The following is a 20,818-nucleotide window of genomic DNA, read 5'->3' as shown; positions in this document are numbered from 1 at the left end:
AATCTGATATTAAACAGTTTAAATGGTGAAAAAAAGCTGTAAAGAAAACAGAAAGAGTCAATAAAAGCCTCTTTAGAGGGTCACCAGTTTAAAACTCAGACATTTAAACTGGTGATTCTCCTTCTCTGCTCCATTTCCTCTCTAGACTTCCTGTTGCTAGGAGGGATTTGATTGGCTGAACATCCTTTTAGCCTTTCTTTAGTTCTTTGGGTGCTAATCAAAGAGGAAAACACACGAGTCATGTGACGTGACATAAGGAGCGCTCTGATTGGTTGGGATTGACAAACTATGGTGCTGTTTGCAAGCTTCGCTTTGCAGAGGCAAGAAAATCTCTTAGATAGTGATGAGACGCTCCACAGTGACATTTCCACACTTTGGAGCTTCTGAAGTGCAGATGTTTGGAAACGCTGCTCCAACGTGTGGTTCAAACACTCAGATCACGTGACCTCAGCTGCCACAGGTGGCATACCTGCTGCTTCCATGTTAGCATGTTAGCTCCAACAGGTGGTCAGTGTGAGAGCAGAAGATGATATCAGTGACATCCAAACAAGGAAGGAAGATACCGTTGAAGGCAGCGAGCTGTGACTGCTGTGAACAGTGTCCTCACACTATTTTCTCCCTGTGTCAACATACATGCTTCAGCTGCAACACACCACAAACACCTTTATACAACTAAATATACTGAGAGCACACTGCTGTGGTTGCTCTGGTAACCATCCATATATCCAGATGTTTGGGGCCGAGTCTGCTTCCTCATCCTTGGTTCAACCCTCAAAGTTTGATGTGTTTTTTTGTGATTTGGTTTTATTTGTTGTTCTATACACTGTGAAACAAAGCTAGAAGCCCCTGTGGTTCAGCGGGGGACTCAAACCCAGGACCCAACCTGCTCCAACAACAGTCAGAAGGATTTTGTTAAGTCTCATTTTCTGTTCATTAGGAAAACATCAATAATGAAGAGCACATGTTTATAGAGGCATATTCAGACCAATGACAACAGTCCATTCACACTGCCCTCCACCTTTTTAAATGTGAGTAAACACATCATGGTTCTGGTGCTGATGTGGTATCAGGGACAGGTGATGATTTTGAACTCAGTCTGAGGTTTGATTACATTGAACCTGCACTGCTTTATCCTGTTTATGACACATTTATACTCAAAGTCTCAGCTGGATAACAAAGAACGAGGAAAAACACATTTGTTGAGAGAATTGTTAACAAATGTGGTGAGAGTGTTGTAATAGTTACAGACAGAACTATGATTTATTTATTTAAATGCATTCCAGGACGTTTTTTACTCACGCTATGTCTCTTCCACGATGTTATTTTTCTCTCCTACAACGTACGTTACAATTACATTAGCATGACCATTTATCCAACTTAGGCGATGACATCATTTAGCGACTTCCAGCGACTTTTAGGACAGCCAATAGCAATTTTCCTTACTGAGGAATTGGCAACACCAGGAGCAGTGGGTGGATGACAGCATCATCATGAAGGATCAGTGTGAGAATACATCATCATCCACAAATAAAACCAGTCTGCGTGTCTGACGCTCTTGTTAGAAAGACGCAGTCGCAGCTTGTGGGTGCAGTTAGCTGGTTTGCTAGTTAGCTGCTCTGCTAGTTTGCTGGGAGCTAACTCACTCGAACATTTGATGCTAAACTGTCTAAACTGTGTGAGCAGCATTCATTGCTGCTCTGTGTTACTCTCCAGCCTCTCTTTCACTTAGTCCTCTCAGTTTTTTCCTCCTTACAAACTAGAAAACCTTCTTTTTCAGCTTCTCCTCCACACCCGAGCTGTGGCTAAGGTGCTACCAGCACGCAGGCTCGGTGTGTACAAATTCATGGGCTGCGTCCTCCTGAGGACACATTTGTAGACAGATTACGTCACAGCGACGCACCGAAGGCTGTCCAAATTCCTCCGAATGCAGCAATGCGTCCTCCTTTCCCCGAATTTGAAGGATGGGTCGGGTGTGTCCTTCGTGGCCCACCATATCCCAGAATTCATAGTGCGGCCCAGCCAAACTCCAGCTTCCAGTAATGGCAACCGCTACTAAGTTTTAAAATTACTCTTATTAATCTTCCTGGGTCACAAAATAAACTTTTAACATATTTTCAGGGGAGAATGTGGGTGTGTAAACTTCAAATATCTGCTCGGTTTATCAAGATATCGCATATTTGCAAAAGTGCTTCGACGTTTTCGGAGACGTCTGTTACCCACCAACTCGATAGCTAGTCGAGAGCTCGAGGGTCACTGAAGCCGCAGAGAACGGCACAACTCCCGGCACATCATTTTCAGATCACCGCGGACTTTCGCTACTCAGGTTAAAAGTAATATTAGTAACATATGACTGAATCTATATCTCACTTAAAGCTTTCTGTAAATGAAAGAATCAGTGAAAATGAGGCACTTCAGCTGATTTTAAACAAAAACTCTGAACATAACCTGGTCCAGACCAGGTTATTGGTTCAGCATCAGTAACCACGGTGATGTAGCCAGGTAGAAACAGAGCTAGACAGACAAACATTTATGCTCACAATCACACATCTCCAGTTAACCCAGCATGCATGTTCTTGGACTGTGGGAGGAAGCAGAGAACCTGAAGACAACCCACACAGGCCACACTATCACTCTTATTTACAGAATTATAATCTAATTAGATGATAAAGTAATAAATTATTTGGTATTTTAATGAAAATACATTTTAAGCAATAGTTTATAAGTCAACAATTATAGTTAAATAAAGTGACAAATCAAACAGTCAATAAAACCTTCTACAGCTGAAACTAATGTAGACAATGTTGGGGTAAAAATCAGAGACGATAACTACCAAAATAAAACAGGAAGTGGATAACATTGAAGCTCACTTTAAGCTCAACAGTCAAACTCTGTTTTGTATTAATCTATTGTTTTGAATTTTTGTTTACATTTTATGTTTAAGTGAGGTAATGAGTCATATCACTATGACCAAATATATATTTCATCTTTTCAGTCAGAAATAATCAATTGATCATATTTTTATTACTAAATGTTTCTGAAAATCAAATTCTGATATCTGAACAAACAGCTCTGTAAAAACCTTCAGCATACAGGAATCGAACTAGAAGGTTTGGTGGATGAAGCACTGCTAAAATAAAGATTTTGGACTCAGAGGAGCAGATGGGACATTTCATTGCAAATGAAAGACAGAAAGTGAACAAATATCACTAAAAACCCCAGACGCTAATTTCTACATTAAGACTTTTTTAAAAATCAATTTACTGTTTATGCAGTAATAGAAATCAGGTTTAACGTGATCATCATTGGAAAATTTTTAATCCTGACCTGAGAGTTTCCATTTTACAGTGTGGACTCTTCACTCCAGCAGACAGAAGCTTCACTCCTGAATCCTGCAGGTCAGAGTTACTCAGGTCCAGCTGTCTCAGACTAGAGGACTGGGAGCTGAGAGCTGAGGACAGAGCTTCATAGCCTCTCTCAGAGAGCTTACAGTGACTCAGTCTGAAAAATGACAGATAAACATTAAACAAACACTGTTGTTAAGTTGCAATGAGGGTGCACTAAAGAGTTTTTAGATTTAGCAATTAATCCTGTGTTTTTACTGAGAGTCAACAAATGGATGACGCTGACATTTGTTAACTGACAATGGTCAATCAATTCTGGTATTCTATTGCAAATGCCAATTGGGCTCCATGTGCCGGGCAGTGCATTAGCACCAAAGTAGCTGACATATTGATCAATAACTCTCTGCTCATTAAATTATCATAAAACTATTACAGAAGTTTAACTGACTTTTTTCCCCATTTAGTGGATTCTTATTGGTTAATTCTGTCAATTGATGAAAAGCCCAACATATCTTGATCTCACCTCAGAGTATTCAGTTTGCAGTGTGGACTTCTCAGTCCTGCAGAAAGAAACCTCACTGCTGGATCCTGCAGGTTGTTGTTACTTAAATCCAGCTCTCTCAGTGTAGAAGACTGGGAGCTGAGAACTGAGGACAGAGCTTCACAGCCTCTGTCTGAGAGATCAGGGACACTCAGGCTAAAAAACAAAATAAAAACACAATTTGAAAAACTGTAATTTGATAACAAACTGTTATCAAATGACAAGTTAAATGAACTCTCTGACCAGTTACAGAGACTCAGTCTGGGGGAACAGAAAATATTTTAAAAGTCCATGTAGTAAAGAGATTAGAAATGTGGCAGATGATTATAACTTTAGACCAAAAAGGTCCCTCTCGCTCATATATTTGTTAAAACAAGAATAAACGCTCATCTTGATTTGCTTTGAATTTTTATTGACTTCTTATGCTGATTCATAAAGAATATGACTTCATCTGACCTGAGAGACTGAAAAACAATCAAGCATGCATGACTGAATCTGCCAGCAGCTGCAGATCCTTGGAGCTGTACTGGTGATGCTGATTGTAACATATAGAAGTGAACTCCTCTTCAGCTGAGCAATAAGACCAGAGGAGGAATGAGGGAGTTGATCACCTATGGCTCCATCACAGACTTTGAACATCTTCAGTCAGTACAGAATGATGCTGCGAGGCTTTTAACCAGCACATGAAACAGACTGGACATTACTCCAGTTTAATCTCTTCACACTGGTAACCAGTTCATTTTAGGCTTTATTTAAAGTTTTAGTCCTTACTTTTAGTCCCAGTCTATATTTCTGACTTTCTACAATCCTACAGCTCTTCTCACATCTGAGATCTTCCAGTTAAAGGCTGTTACTGGTCCCACTAACTCATTTATTCAGACTCTAGTATTCAGAGTGGCCTTTAACTAGTTTTAGGCTGTATGATGTTCAGTGTTTGCTGTTTAATGTTTTTATTGCCTGTTTCTATTGTAAAGCACTTTGTGATTTTTGACCTGTGAAAGCTGCTGTATGAATAAAGTTTACTTACAGGATGATTCTGGATATGACTTTGATAAAAGCTGACACCCAGATATGTTTAAGACACTGACATTTACTGCTGCTATCAAACATTAACTATAATATACTGTATTTAGTGCTGATGATCATGTAAATAAATATGTTTAAGTTTTTAAGGGCCCATCACACATTACACTGTTTATGTTATAGATAAAAGACTGATCACATATGTACTTACAGAGCTTTGTTGGAGGCTTTGACCACTGGCAGCAGCCTCAGAAGAGCCTCCTCTGAAGCAGAGTATTTCTTCAGGTCAAACACATCCAGATCTTCTTCTGATGACAGTAAGATGAAGACCAGAGCTGACCACTGAGCAGGAGACAGTTCATCTGTGGAGAGACGTCCTGATCTCAGGGACTGTTGGATCCCCTCCACTAGAGAACGATCATTCAGTTCATTCAGACAGTGGAACAGATTGATGCTTTTCTCTGCAGACAGATTCTTACTGAGCTTCTTCTTGATGTACTGGACTGTTTCCTGATTGGTCTGTGAGTTACTTCCTGTTTGTGTCATCAGGGCTCGTAAGAGAGTCTGATTGGTCTGCAGTGAAAGACCCAGGAGGAAGCGGAGGAACAAGTCCAGGTGTCCATTTGGACTCTGTAAGGCCTTGTCCACAGCACTCTGGTAGAAGTGTTTCTTTGCAGATTCTCCTGTTTCAGACTTCTGGGAGGTTGTTTGTTGTTGTTCCAGCAGATTGAGTCCAGAGTTGATGAAGGTCAGATGGACATGAAGAGCAGCCAGAAACTCCTGAACACTCAGATGGATGAAGCAGAACACCTTGTCCTGGTACAGTCCTCTCTCCTCTTTAAAGATCTGTGTGAACACTCCTGAGTACACTGAGGCTGCTCTGATATCGATGCCACACTCTGTCAGGTCTGATTCATAGAAGATCAGGTTTCCTTTCTGCAGCTGATCAAAAGCCAGTTTTCCCAGAGACTCCATCATCTTCCTGCTCTCTGGACTCCAGTGTGGATCTGTCTCAGCTCCTCCATCATACTTGACCTTCTTCACTTTGGCCTGAACCACCAGGAAGTGGATGTACATCTCAGTCAGGGTCTTGGGCAGCTGTCCTCCCTCTCTGGTTTCCAGCACATCCTCCAGAACTGTAGCAGTGATCCAGCAGAAGACTGGGATGTGACACATGATGTGGAGGCTTCGAGCTTTCTTGATGTGGGAGATGATCCTGCTGGCCTGCTCCTCATCTCTGAATCGGTTCCTGAAGTACTCCTCCTTCTGTGGGTCAGTGAACCCTCTGACCTCTGTCACCATGCCAACACAGTCAGGAGGGATCTGATTGGCTGCTGCAGGTCGTGTGGTTATCCAGAGGCGAGCAGAGGGAAGCAGTTTCCCCCTGATGAGGTTTATCAGCAGCACATCCACTGAGGTGGACTTTCTAGGGTCAGTTAGGATTGTAGTTTTGTGGAAGTCCAGAGGAAGTCGACACTCATCCAGACCATCAAAGATGAACACAACCTGGAAGTCTTCAAAGCTGCAGATTCCTGCTTCTTTGGTTTCAGTAAAGAAGTGATGAACAAGTCCCACCAAGCTGAACTTTTCCTCTTTCAGCACATTCAGCTCTCTGAAAGTGAATGGAAATATGAACTGGATGTCCTGGTTGGCTTTGTCTTCAGCCCAGTCCAGGCTGTGTTTCTGTGTTAAGACTGTTTTCCCAATGCCAGCCACTCCCTTTGTCAGCACTGTTCTGATTGGTTCGTCTCTTCCAGGTGAGGCTTTAAAGATGTCTTCTTGTCTGATGGTTGTTTCTGGTCTGTCTGGTTTCCTGGATGCTGTTTCAATCTGTCTGACCTCATGTTCATCATTGACCTCTGCAGTCCCTCCCTCTGTGATGTAGAGCTCTGTGTAGATCTGATTCAGGAGGGTTGGGTTTCCTGCTTTAGCGATGCCCTCAAACACACACTGGAACTTCTTCTTCAGGGTGGATTTAAGGTTACGATGACAAACAGCAGCTGGAAGTTCTGAATAATAATAATAATAAAAATACAACTTTAACAATCATATTTTACAAAATGCTGATGACAATTTCTGACCCACTGAGAAATGACTGAACACACTGGTGTCACAAGTGTCTCATTTATCCAGCAGCTTAAATCTTTAGATAAATCCTCTTACGTCTCTGCAGACGGTCAGCCAGCTCCTCCTGCTTCATTCTCCTCAGGAAGTCCACTGTGATCTTCACAAATGCCTCTCTGCTGTTTCTCCTCTGCTCATCATCCTCCCTCTGAAACTCCAAGCACTGGGGCTTATTTGGATTCAGAGCCTTCTGGATCTTCTTCAGCTCGTTCTTCACAAAAGTGATGATGTTGTCCTCCAGCAGCTGGAACAGAATATTTATGAATGACCCACCACTCTGAACTTTAGTCCACACAACATCCACTTCTTTACGATCAAGGGGCATATCATCCACGAACTCTTTACCAATTATAGGTTTGACTTTATCTGATTAACTGAGACTTTGTCCACAACTCCACGATCCCAAAACGTTGATGCTGTTCATATGAATGCAGCGATTTCAGTGGGAGAAACATTTCACTGGTGTTCAGAGCTGAACTACCAACAGGTTGATGATCAAAGCCAGAAACTTGGAGATGTTTCAGGTGACTGAGTTGATCGTACAGACAACTGGTCTTAAAGGTTCACTCTGTTTACACATACAGATCAGTATTTAAGGTTTGACTCTCATCATCCACTGGGGCACAAACTGGGCGTCATCAGGACGCTACAACACAGAACAAACACCATCCCCACAGACACAGCAGCCAGCGAAGCAGAAGAACTTCACATCAAGAAGGTCCTGAGTAAATGTGAACGCTGGTTTGAGGGCGGAGTCAAGGAGGCCATTTATGTGAAAAGGAAAGACCATCTCTGAATGGAGGAGGGGCCTAAGGGTACAACTGTCACCATCTTACATGCTGTGATTGCAGCCATTCCCCAGCTCTCTGTGAACTGGACTCATGACCATTGATCAACAACCATTGATCAATGGTCCTGACAATATGCGTACCAATGATCAATGAACTGACCTCCCAGCCCATTGTTCCTTCAGTGGGCTGGTTTCAGTCATACAAATGTCCTGTTTATGAGATTGAAACCTGCAGTCAGCTGAGACTGAAGAAGTCACCTGATGATGATGAAACGTTTCTCCCACTGAAAACATCCAGATGAACAGAATCAAGCTTTTTGGGATTTACGTACCTGGATGATTGAGCATCAAGACACAACTCTGTGACTTTTCTCAGATGAATAAATCCTCTCCTCCAGCTTTGTTTACATCTACCAGCCCTGTGGCGCTGCCCAGGGAAATAATCTATGTGAGAGGTGGAAAGTCATACAGGTGTCTGCTCCTGCCTTCAGTTATTTTATCTACTGTGTGTCAACTGGCTGAACCTCCTCCAACTGTCTACTGTCTCCCTAAACTCAACAATGACTTAGTGATCTATCCATTCTCTGACCAAAGACATCCTGCTGCAGGAGGTTAACATAGCAGCCAATGATGATCCCACTCACTGTGAACAACACATTTGGACCTGATTTGCTGCTCTGGTTTACACGTGAACTTCCACTGCTGCTGTCACCAACTTGAGAGGCTCTACAGAAAAACTGGACTTGTCCATAAAAATCATAAACTACATTACAAGGACAGCATTGCTCAATCAACTCTAATTACTACTGACATGTTATCTCTTCTAACTAAGGTACAGACACTCAAACTTGCTGCTTTCAGTGAGAAGTCAAATGTCTGAATATGAGCTGGAAGCTGCTGAGAGTCCTCCTCCTTCCCGTGGGGTTTACTTTCTCTACTACTTTCACTATAAACACGCCCCTTTCATGCACCTGCAGAGGGCCACCAGCAGATGGAGCTGTCTTAAACAAATCCACTTGGATAGTTAGCTGTAGATGACTTTATCAGTATGATTGTAGGACTTTGAGTTATTCTTTAGATTTATTTAAACTCTTATATTGTGCACAAGTGTTGAGCGACCCATAATTTCTCTGTACTTTTCATAAGAGCAGCCAGACTTTCAGCTAGTTTTTCTTTGCTCTGCAGGTTTTATGAAGGTGTGTCAAAGTTGTTCTTTGGACATTAGCTGCTTTTTAAATCATTTTCAGTCCTCGTACAGGAACACTCTTCAAGCTAAATCCAAGTGTGTTAGACCAGAGTTAACCTGATAGATATGTGTGGGTGTGTAACTCTTAGAAGCTGATTGGCTGCTTTTTATGGGGGCTGGGTCTTTGGAAAGTGTTTTAGTAACACACCCTGAACTGCACACTTTAACAAACAACATGAGATTTTAACAGTAATGTAAAACTCATGTGATTCACTGTTATTAAGCACAAACACATCTATGGCCCTGTTTCCATTAGTAGCTGCTCAGATCGACTCACCACAGGTCGCCACGACTGGACTGGATCCACTGGTTTCCATTACAGTTGAGGACCACCTAATGTGGTCGTCTCAATACAGCCGAGTGTCAGCTCACATCATTAGTAAGTGCTAATGCTGCTAATTTCCATCATATTTGTCATTTATTGCTCAAAGTTATTGAAGAAACAGTTATTCAGCTTCATTCCCACTGATCTCGACTACAAACTGTTTCACTTTGGTTTCTGTTTAAAGCCTCGATGTTTAAAACGTTTCCCTGTGATCACATTTGCACCGTCTGATTTCAAAGTTTGTTTCTTTTGGTCATTTAGTCCACAGAGTCCTTGGTGTTCTGAAAGGGACCTATAAATAAATGCATTATTATTAATAATAAAGTAGTTGTTGTACATGTACAGACCATAAATATGGAGTCCAGCTGTGTTTGATGCTGCTGGGCAGACTGACCACTGGGAACCTCTGAGCTCTGCTGGTCCACTCTGTGGAGGAACCATGAAGGATTAGATCAACACAGGATAAAGATCCAGGAGTTTCTGCTCAAATAACTTCATCTGAATCAAGTCTGTCAAGTTTTAAACTCTCAGATTGTGAACATATCAGTAATTTTCAGTCTGTTTTCATGGACGTCCTTTCAGTGGTGATGTCAGGGATGATTTTGAAGAAGCTCATCAAACTGAACCATCAGCAGATCACTGCTCCAAAACCAGAACATGATCCGAGTCTCCCTCCACCACCAGAACACCAGCTTTACTAACGTGGTAGATCAGTGTAGTACAGATCAATAACTGATGAGTCATTTGATCAAAATCACTGAGTGCTTCACGTCTGACCCTCTGATGCTTCTGTAGACATTTTGCATATTTAATGAATGTCTGACAGTTTTACATTCATTCTATGAACACAGTGGAAATGTTGTGTTATAGTCTCCATGTTGTTTCCAGCATCATAAATTCTTAAGTTCAGAAAATTAGATTCTTTCTTCACAGCTGAAAAACAACAACATTTATTCTCTATTGAAATCTGCATCGTCCACTCCAAAGGTCACAATCTGAAGGTAACATCTGGTTTTGTTCCCTGTGGTTAACTCTGAGCATCAGTATGGTGGGATTTATCCACTACATCCACACCACTGTGGTTCAGTGTTGTCCTGATGGAGTAACAGCAGCCAGTATGATCCAGGCTTTAGCTGCTGGGTCTCTGTGTGACCTCTCAGACTGTTTAACAGATCAGACACAAAGAGAATCAGAGCAGCTCTGTTCTTTAAAGACAAACATGAACCCACTCAGGTCACACTTTCCCCACAGATATGAGCATCACTGTCCTCAAACAGCAAATGACCAAGTCGAACATTTGGATCTTTTCTCTTTCATTCTTTTCTTTTTAATGAATCTTTGTAACAATCTGAGGATGTTTCAGGTCATATTTATCCAGGAAACACAAACATGTAAAGGAGTCATCACAGCTCTCTGACCTCGTTGCTCCAGGTTCACCACTGAAGTCTGGATTGCTATCTTTGGACCGGTCACTCCTCACAGACGGACAGCTGGACCCTGCAGACTGTGACCTCCGACCTCTGCAGACACAAACATGATTGAAGCAGCTGTGATCACACAGACTGCAGATAATGCAGCTGTTTCCTGTCAGTAACATCCTCTTAGATTAGAGTTCAGCTTTTTACAGGAAAACTGGACAAAACTGATTTTTGTTACAAACTCATTTTCATTTCCTCTCAGCTCACAAACACAGTCAGACAATCAACCAGAGTCAACACTGATTATAATGTCAGTGCAGAATTATTTCTGTTACTCAGTGAGTTCAGCTCTCTGACCTCGTTGCTCCAGGTTCACCACTGAAGTTTGGATTTGGATCTTTGGACCAGTCACTCCTCACAGACGGACAGCTGGACCCTGCAGACTCTGCTCTGTCCTCCTCTTCCTCCATCATCATCTTCAGTCAGTCTGAGAGGTAAACCACAAACACTCAGTGAGTTCACATTAACAGGAGGAACTGAGTTACAGTCGCTGACCTCTGACCTGTCATGTGACCATGAAACCAGGTCAATATGTCTGTAGGTTCAGTCATCCAGGTCATTTTACATTTTAATGAACAGAAAACAGAAGTGATGGTTTTTGGTGGCGCTTCTGAGGCCACTATTATAGACCTTGGTTCACTGGCACAGTATGTTAAACCAGTCATCACTAATCTGGGAGTTAAAATAGAGGCAAATCTTAAACTTGAAAGCCAGGTCAGAGCTGTTGTAAGATCTAGCTTTTTTCATTTGAGGGAATTAGCCAAAATAAAGCCTATCTTATCGAAACAGCATTTTCAGACAGTAATCCATGCCTTTGTTACTTCTAGGCTGGATTATTGTAACGCACTTTATTTTGGGGTTAGTGATGCGTCCATTAGGCGCCTGCAGGTTGTGCAAAATGCTGCAGCACGTCTTTTAACTGGAACAAAAAAGTTTGAGCACATTACCCCTATTTTAATTTCACTCCACTGGCTACCTGTACATTTTAGGATTGTTTTTAAAATTCTCTTATTTGCTTTTAAATCTCTTAATGGCCTGGCCCCCCCCCTACCTCTCGGAGCTACTACAACCATATACACCTGCCCGTTCCCTTAGGTCCGCCAATCAGCAACTCCTTAAGGTACCGAAAACTAAGTATAAATTTAAAGGTGATCGTGCTTTTGCTGTAGCTGCTCCAAAGTTGTGGAATGATCTGCCCTTGCATGTTAGGCAGGCCTCTTCTCTCTCTGAATTTAAAAGTCTTCTTAAAACATATTTATTCGCTGAAGCCTTTGGCATTGATTAGAGGGGTTGACTCAATTTGTTTTAACATGTTTCAATTTATTGTATCTATTTATTTTATCGTATCTCATTTTAATTTTCTTTACGTATGCTATTAACATGTACAGCACTTTGTGAAACTCTGGTTTTATGTTAAAGTGCTTTAGAAATAAAGTTGGTATGGTATGGTATGGTATGTGATCTAAGGAGCTTGGAGAGAAAAGAGACGTCTTTAAGTTTCTGGAAGACGTTTCATCTGAGAAGCTTCTTCAGCTCTAAAACCAAACGGTGGAGAGTCCCAGATATTTAAACCTGAGAGGGAAAGAAAGCATGTCGCTGACCCACCACTGATGTTATTTCAAGGAGGAAACTGAGAGCCTTTGCACCAGGAGCACAAACATCAGCTCCAGCAATGATCCACTGATGTGTTTTTATTCCATGTATGAATGTTGTTATTGACAGAGATGACGTTTGTGTGTCAGTGATGCAGTGACTGTTGTTGTTACCTGTACAGGCTGGTTAGACTCTATGAAACAGATCATACAGATCTCTGCATGTTAGAAGAGACTATTAAAGGTCATGAATGAGACAAAGGCAGGGAGGCGTCCTTTACAGCTAAACAGCAGAGTGAGAGAACAGCCAGCACCTCTACATTTATCACATTATACAGCACATGTATGATACTGACAGGGATGAGAAGAATTTAGTGATTCTGATCCCATCATTGATATTACTTATTGATTCTCAGTAGCTCTGCTCTGACAGTCACCACCATCACTGAGCAGCATATCAAAGACATTTGTGCACATTAACTGCATGTTGTGGCTCAAATGTTTGTGCATGTTGGAGGCATTTCCTCTTTGTTGTGATCAGTGTTGGTCATTACTCAAAACAGTCATTATTACACATATTACACAGAACACTTTGATTAAAAGTAATGGAGTACGTTACTTCATTACTCCTCATAACATTACTTTGATGTTAAAATGAACAAATGAGCATGTAACAACATAAAGCTGAGGTACAGCCCCACACACCAACACAGATCCTGATGAGGTCACGTGATGTTTCTCTGAGTGTTTATGAACACAAATCAAAGATGAAACAGCACAAAGACACTTCAAAGTGATTCTACTGTAGAAACATGAACAGGTAGAAACCTGCAGCCTGACTGCTCATCACTTTGTTACCTGTTCAAGTTCAGCAGCAGCAGCTCACTTTATCACGGTGCTGGTCTGGGGTCAGTGTTTACTCAGCTTTAACTAGTGATGTGACGTTCTGTATCGAGGCTTCGAAGCGTGTGTCGAGTAATGGAGGGGGCTTCAGGAAGCGGTTCGAACTTTGCCGCGAGCTATGACAGCAATATAAACCCCTCAGACAAAATGTGGGCGTTTGATGGAGAGTTGCGGTTAGTGAGAGTTAGAGACAGTTTAGAAAAAAAAAATCGCCTACGACCTGCCACAGTGGAGAAACTGTTTCTTTTTAACAAAAACCAATGATGTGTCCCCTAAACACTAATCACTGTCCTTGCCTCAATGTTACAAAAGCACAACCACTGTCCACACCTCACCTCACAGTATATGATCATTTCCATTTTAGGCATTTCCAAATAATCATGTTCCATACTGCCAGTATAAATATACACAGTACACTGCATCACTACAATATACATGTTTTACACACTCCTTTTGTTGTTGACATTTACAGGCTGTGTGCAAAAAGGCCACACTCTTCAAATTCATGCCAACTAATATTTTTACGTCCAGTAGGTGTCCTACTAGAGCAAATGAAGCTTCAAGAACCTTCATTTGCTCTAGTAGGACACACTCTTCAAATTCATCAGCTGCTCTGCTATCAGTCCACTAGGTGGAGCCTGAAGCACACACGATGCATTCACTGACACACACTGAGTCACTGTGACTGGAAGCTTCAGTCAGTCCAACACGTGTGAACATTTTAAACCTTTCAGTTGATGGACTACTTTTAATTAACTGCTTTAGCCCACTTACAATGAAAATTTAAAAAAATCTTGTTCATGACGTGTGTAGTATGTTAACACTATTGGAAGGAAAAAAAAAACTTGAACTCCAATTTTGAAAACACAACTTTCTTTTTTTTTTATAAAGCTCTGACTTGTATTATGAGTCTGTGGTCTGGGAGAGAGTCTGTAACTCTGTCTGCAACATACAGTAAATAATGACCAATGTTGGTGATAGAGGATTTTTATTATGCAATATGATCAAGTATAATCAAATGTGCTTTATATTCAAATACAATATAATCAAGTGTGTTTTATTTTCTAGTGTTCATATATTTTCACGTAACTGAGTCTATTTGTTAACACAAACGCAATGTATTCTTTTTTAGTATCTGTGATGTCAGATAAGCATGATAAACTTCTGTATTCTTTACCCCAGTCTGAAAGGTCAGACAGGTTGAGATAATGCCTGAACTCTCCTCCTGTAACTGAAAAGAGGAAGTACTATGTAATCAGTTTCTTACCCTATAAATAAAGGAACAAGACATGCATTCTGTGTGTGTGATTTTGCTGAGAGGCACACACCCATGCGCATGTCTTAAAACTCTCTGATTTGGTCTGCAAGTGTCTTATTTTCTCTTACTTGTGAAAATAAATGTCAAAACCCCTGACAGTTGGGCAGTTAATTATATAGTTACTTCTTCAAAAAAGTAACTGAGTTATGCAAACAAAGTTTTTTGCAGCTGTTTACCTAAAAATGCAGCCAAGGTGTTTTTTTAAACTAAACATTTCAAACTATTTACAGAACAATCAGCTGTTCTGCATCAAATCTGATGCCACACAAATTATTTGTGCCGCTCCAAAAAATAATTCCTGTCCTCTATGAGATGAAGGAGAACAACAGCCTGATACCTGCAGGCCTGACAGCAGCAGATGTGTCACTGCTGTAACACCTGTAACACTCAGCAGTCGCCTCATTGTTCTGACACACACAACAACACTATTGACTACACTACACACTAACTACACACTAACTACACAAGATTTGCTCTAAACGCCTCAAATCTCTCACATCTCAAACACGCCGTCACTCCATTTCTTAACAACTAAATGCCATGTTTTGATTGGTTTACTTTAATTTCAATTCAGGTTAGAATTCTTTTTGTGTGCGCAACACAGATTTTCTCTGCGCAGAGACCGTGCCAACAGTGCGCAATTCAGAATCAGAATCAGAATCAGAAAGGGGTTTATTGCCAAATGTTGAGCAGGTTTACAACATTAGGAAATTGCTGCGGTGCTTCAGTGCAAACAAACTGTCATAAATTGCGCTTAAATAGACATGAAAAAAATAAAAGTAGGAATAAGAATTAAAAGTGCTACGTAGAAAGATATGTGCATGAGATATACATGAGATATATACATGAGAATAAGAATTAAGAGTGCTGCGTAGAAAGATATATACATGAGTGCAGGTGGTGATCAGTGCCAAACATGGAATGATGCAGTGACACAGCGTAGGGTCCTGTGTTTGTGGCAGGGACAGTCATACGGTTATTGTTCATGTGTCCAACAGCAGAGGGGAAGAAACTGTTCTTATGGCGAGAGGTTCTGGTGCGAATGGACCGAAGCCTCCTGCCTGAGGGGAGCAGGTCAAACAGACTGTGTCCAGGGTGAGAAGGGTCAGCTGAGATCCGGGCTGCACGCCGCAGTGTCCTGGAGGTGTACAGGTCCTGCAGAGATGGGAGTCTGCAGCCAATCACCTTCTCAGCAGAGCGCACAACACGCTGCAGTCTCTGTTTGTCCCTGATAGTGGCTCCAGCATACCACACGGTGATGGAGGAGGTGAGGATGGACTCGATGATTGCAGTGTAGAACTGCATCATCGTCCGTGTTGGCAGGTTGAATTGCGCACGTGCGCAGCTTAGAGGGAACATTGCTCACAAGGTGACTACCAATAAAAATGAGTGTGCTTCACTGTCAGAGCTACGGTGATTCAACCAGTAGGTCGAATGACTTGATAATAAAAATGTTTATTTGATGCTTTGCATTGAGGCGCATTGTTGAATTTGCAGGGACACAATAACCACAGATCAGTTGTTCAAACCACTACAGTAGGGAGCCATGTTATGAATAATAATAATACTAATAATAATGTTAATTTAAGTAATTGTTTTTGACTGAACATCACATATAATGTAACAAGCAGAAAATTCAGGTTAAGTGCATTATCAGCATTTGGAGGAGCTCCTTATCCTTCTCTTTACTGCTCACCTCTTACAAAGTGTTCACACAGTTTGCTAGCCTCTGTCAGCCTGCTAGCTATGCTAACAAGTCTACTACACACACTTGACTCGGTCACATGACAGACAGCAGAGATAGCTGCTCTGCTAGCTAAGCTAACTCATGTTAAAGGTCAAAGAAATGAGGCGATGCTGCTGGGAGTTACGTCACAGACTAGCAGAATTTAGTTATTCAGCATAATATTTAATCCTTATTATCTGCTCCTCTCACCTCTGTTTACATCTAAAAACAAGAAAATTTAGCCAACAGTTTATTAGCTTTGGTGAAATTATAAACAGGCATCAGCGCAGTCACCTATACTGTCCTTTAATGCTAGAGCAGCAGGAACACCAGTTAATCTAAAATCTCCTTTTCTCTCTAAAAAGTGACAGCAGACTGAGTCAAAGACAGAAACCTTATTTAAACACCAAATATTCACTTCCTGATCCAGGATTCAAAGAGGACGTTGAACTTACTCAGCTTCTTCCAATGAACGTCTTCACTCTGCAGCTCTCTGCTGTCTGGACCAGGTCTGTGTAGAAACAGATAAAATCCTCTGCTTCTTCTCCGTCAGCAGTCGTCTGTGTCTGCAGGCTGCGTCAGATTAAACACTTCACACCAGCAAAGACTCTGAAGCTCACAGGTCAAAGGTCAGCTGCTGCACCTTTTGTGATATTAATTTGATCAATAATTAACCTGCAGCAGGTTTCTGCTCCAACTCCAACACACAGAAAACAACCCTGAGAACGAATCAGATGGTGTGTGGGTGTGTCTGCAGGCTTCAATAGATGAGCATTAAACACTCAGCAAAGAGGCTGAAGCTCACAGGTCAAAGGTCAGCTGCCACACTGTATATAACAATTCACTTTTGAACAGTAGATAGCCTGTAGGCGTCTCTGCAGTGATAAACAGTTTACACATTAAACACTGAACCATAAAAGAAGCTTAAGCTGCAGCTCACAGGTCAAAGCTCAGCTGCTGCACCCAGTTATGAGTTTAAATAAATCATTAATCATGATTTTTTTCCCTCTCAGCTCTTTCACTTGGCCTTGGGGTGTTTTGACGGAGCTACACTGTATGTTTCAAATGTTGTAAATAAATTGGGAGTTAGGGCTGGGCAATATGGCCTAAAATCCATATCGCGGTATAATTTGAAGCACGTGCGGTAACAATATATATCGCGATATATTCTTTTCTTCTGTATAACATATTTTCCACACTATAAGGACTTACAATCCTTTAATTTTCTCAAAAATCAAGAGTGTGTCTTATGTATGAATTCTGGTTGTGCTTACTGACCTCGAACCGATTTGGGCGTGCAGAAATCTGTTAAAAAATGTTTTAGTAGAACTTTGGTAAGCTACGAAGCCGCATTGCTTGATGGATTGTCAGAGCATTACGGCTGCCATGGTGAGGAGCTTCGCGGAGTAATCTGGGTCTAAAACTCTGTCCGCTTCAGGTCCCAAAGTCAAACGAACACTAAGAGTTAAAAACGGTCTAAATTCTTTCATCTTTAATAAAATCATCAGCGTTGCTGCTTTACCAGGTGTAACAATTAAGTTTAACACCCATGAAAACAGAATTTATTAAATTTAACGGAGTTAGAAGTTAACAGGAAGTCAGCTCGCTAGTTTACACCTCAACATTTCATACCATGTTCTGACTGAGAGATTTTTGAAACTAATTCAAACAGCTCTGCTATCACTTCCAGCATAAATGAAGACAGAAAACTAAACAGCAGTGGCGTTTGCAGGGTTACTGAAGTTGGACTACCTGGTATATAATGTTGTGCTACGTGATTGCTAGCGACACAGCTATGTTAGCATAACATTAGCACAGTGAAGCTGGAGGATGAACGCCAACTTTTTTTCCACTCGATAAAAGTTAACGTGAGGGATTCTGGTGGTCAGGGACAAATGCAATCGCATAGCAGGATGCTGTACACGGGCCAAACTTCAGTCAGGAGAACAACTGAAATCATCCATCCACAATACGAGGTTAGTTATGATTCGTCTCGGAACTGACGACGCCATCATCTACCTGCTCAATCGTGTCTACACCCATCTGGACCAGCCGGCGAGCACTGTGAGGGTCATGTTTTTTGACTTTTCCAGTGCTTTCAACACCATCAGGCCGACCCTCCTGGGTGATAAGTTAGCAGCGATGCAGGTGGATGCTTCTCTGGTGTCCTGGATTGTTGATTACCTGACAGGAAGACCACAATATGTACGTCTCCCACAGTGTGTGTCTGACAAGGTGATCAGCAACACAGGGGCACCACAGGGGACTGTCCTCTCCCCCTTCCTCTTCACCCTCTACACCACAGACTTCAGCCACTGCACAGAGACCTCCATCTTCAGAAGTTTTCTGATGACTCTGCGGTGGTTGGATGCATCAGCAGGGATGATGAGACAGAGTACCGGGCTGTGGTCGACTCCTTTGTCACGTGGTGTGAGCAGAATCATCTGCAGCTCAACGTGGCAAAGACCAAGGAACTGATCGTGGACTTCAGGAAGACCAGGAAACACTTGACCCCTGTTTCAATCCAGGGGGTCAGTGTTGACATTGTGGAGGACTATAAATACCTTGGAGTACACATTGACAATAAACTGGACTGGGCTAAAAACACCACAGCACTTTACAGGAAGGGCCAGAGTCGTCTCTATTTTTTGAGGCGACTGAGGTCCTTCAACATCTGCCAGAAAATGCTGAGGATTTTCTATGAGTCTGTGGTGGCCAGTGCGATCCTCTATGCTGTTGCATGCTGGGGGAGCAGGCTGAGGGTCGCAGATGCCAACAGACTTAATAAACTAATCCGTAAGGCCAGCAATGTTGTGGGGATGGAGCTGGACTCCCTCAAGGTGGTGTCGGAGAGGCGGATGCTGTCCAAGATAAAGACAATGTTGGATAACACCTCCGACCCACTCCATGACATGCTGGTCAGTCACAGGAGCACGTTCAGTGAGAGACTGAGGTTACCGAAAAGCACCACTGAACGACACAGTAAATCATTCCTGCCTGCCTGTCTGTCTTGTCTTAATGTTGGTTTAAAATGGAGCACTGTAACAAAAAATAATTTCCCCCAGGGATCAATAAAGTATTCTGATTCTGATTAATATACTGCAACAACATGGGAATAGAGCAGCTGCGAGAGAATTCAACATTAATGAATCAATGTTACGGAAGTGGAGGAAGTGCAGTTTTTGGCTTTCCCCGTATTTCAAAAGTGCTTTATCTCTTTGTTATGACTGTCGCCCGCCATAATTTGAAGAGGATAATGGTTGGTCATGTCCAAATTCATGGGCTGCATCCTCCTGAGGCCGCATTTGTAGACCGATTACGTCACAGCGACGCGCCGAAGGCTGTCCAAATTCGTAGACTCCTCCGAATGCAGCCGACAAATGCGTCCTCCTTTTCCCCGAATTTGAAGGATGGGTCGGGTGTGTCCTTCGTGGCCTACCATATCCCAGAATTCATAGCGTGGCCCAGCCAAACTCCAGTTTCCAACAATGGCGGCCGCTACTAAGTTTTAAAATTACTCATACTAATCTTTCTGTGTCACAAAATAAACTTTTAACATATTTTCATGCGAGAAAGTAGCTGTGTAAACATCAAATATCTGCTCGGTTTATCAAGGTATCGCATATTTGCAAAAGTGCTTCGACGTTTTCGGAGACGTCTGCTACCCAGCTAGCCGGGAGCTCGAGGGTTACTGATGCGGCCGAGAACGGCACAACTCCCGGCACATCATTTTCAGATCACCGCGGACTATCGCTGCTCGATTTAAACGTAATGTATAAGTCACTTAGACAACCTAAAAATTTTATTGTTGGGCTTTTTTTCAGTGTTTTGTTTCTTCGTGAGTAAATCGGTTTGGCTGAGATTAAAGTTATTAGATTAGATTAGATAAAATAAAACTTTATTAATCCCCCGAGTGGGTTCCTCCTTGGTTTTTACACAGCTGACTAAACGTGAAACAGAAAACTGATTAAACAGAAGTATGAGACAGTCGAGAATTTACGCCAGTGTCCTGTTATATTTTAGATAGCAAGGAGCAGACGGCTGAGTTTATTAAACTCCACCGAGACAGCGGTGACGCTAATCTGAAGGCTAGACTGTCCAATTTCACGGCCGTTTACTTCCGGCCTACTCGACCTTCTGAGGACCCGGCCCACGTAGACCGCGAAGGCCGGGTCCTCAGGAGGATGCAGCCCATGAATTTGGACACGACCAGCGTAGCCGCTGCGATGCTTTAGACCAGGGGTGCTCAATACGTCGATCGCGATCGACCAGTCGATCGCAAAGGTAGTATTGGTAGATCGCATGGCATTAAAAAAATAGATGCCAGCCTATCATCCATCCCGTCACTTGATTGATACAGGGAAGCCAGTCAGATGACAGCAGATTTTTTCTGACGCTTAGGTCGCTGCGC

General features: G+C 42.1%; 1 protein-coding gene across 1 annotated transcript in view; it reads right to left on the bottom strand.

The window, feature by feature from the left end:
* LOC146577190 (protein NLRC3-like) overlaps positions 1 to 20,818 on the bottom strand; it is an 81,391-nt gene that overhangs the window by 5,632 nt on the left and 54,941 nt on the right. Inside the window, exons 3-4 of the mRNA XM_085252208.1 lie at positions 3,865 to 4,038; positions 3,325 to 3,498 (exon numbers count right to left, since the gene is read on the bottom strand). Coding sequence (XP_085108334.1) covers positions 3,325 to 3,498; positions 3,865 to 4,038 — 348 coding nt within the window. The remainder of the gene's footprint in view (positions 1 to 3,324; positions 3,499 to 3,864; positions 4,039 to 20,818) is intronic.

The sequence above is a fragment of the Mchenga conophoros genome, linkage group LG3 (genome assembly GCF_057382185.1).
Source record: "Mchenga conophoros isolate Kocher_MC1m ecotype Shallow Benthic linkage group LG3, M_conophoros_male_GT1.1, whole genome shotgun sequence".
Taxonomy (NCBI): Eukaryota; Metazoa; Chordata; class Actinopteri; order Cichliformes; family Cichlidae; genus Mchenga; species Mchenga conophoros.
The sequence above is the reverse complement of the archived record's forward strand: the minus strand, read 5'-3'. Positions and strand labels throughout refer to the sequence as shown.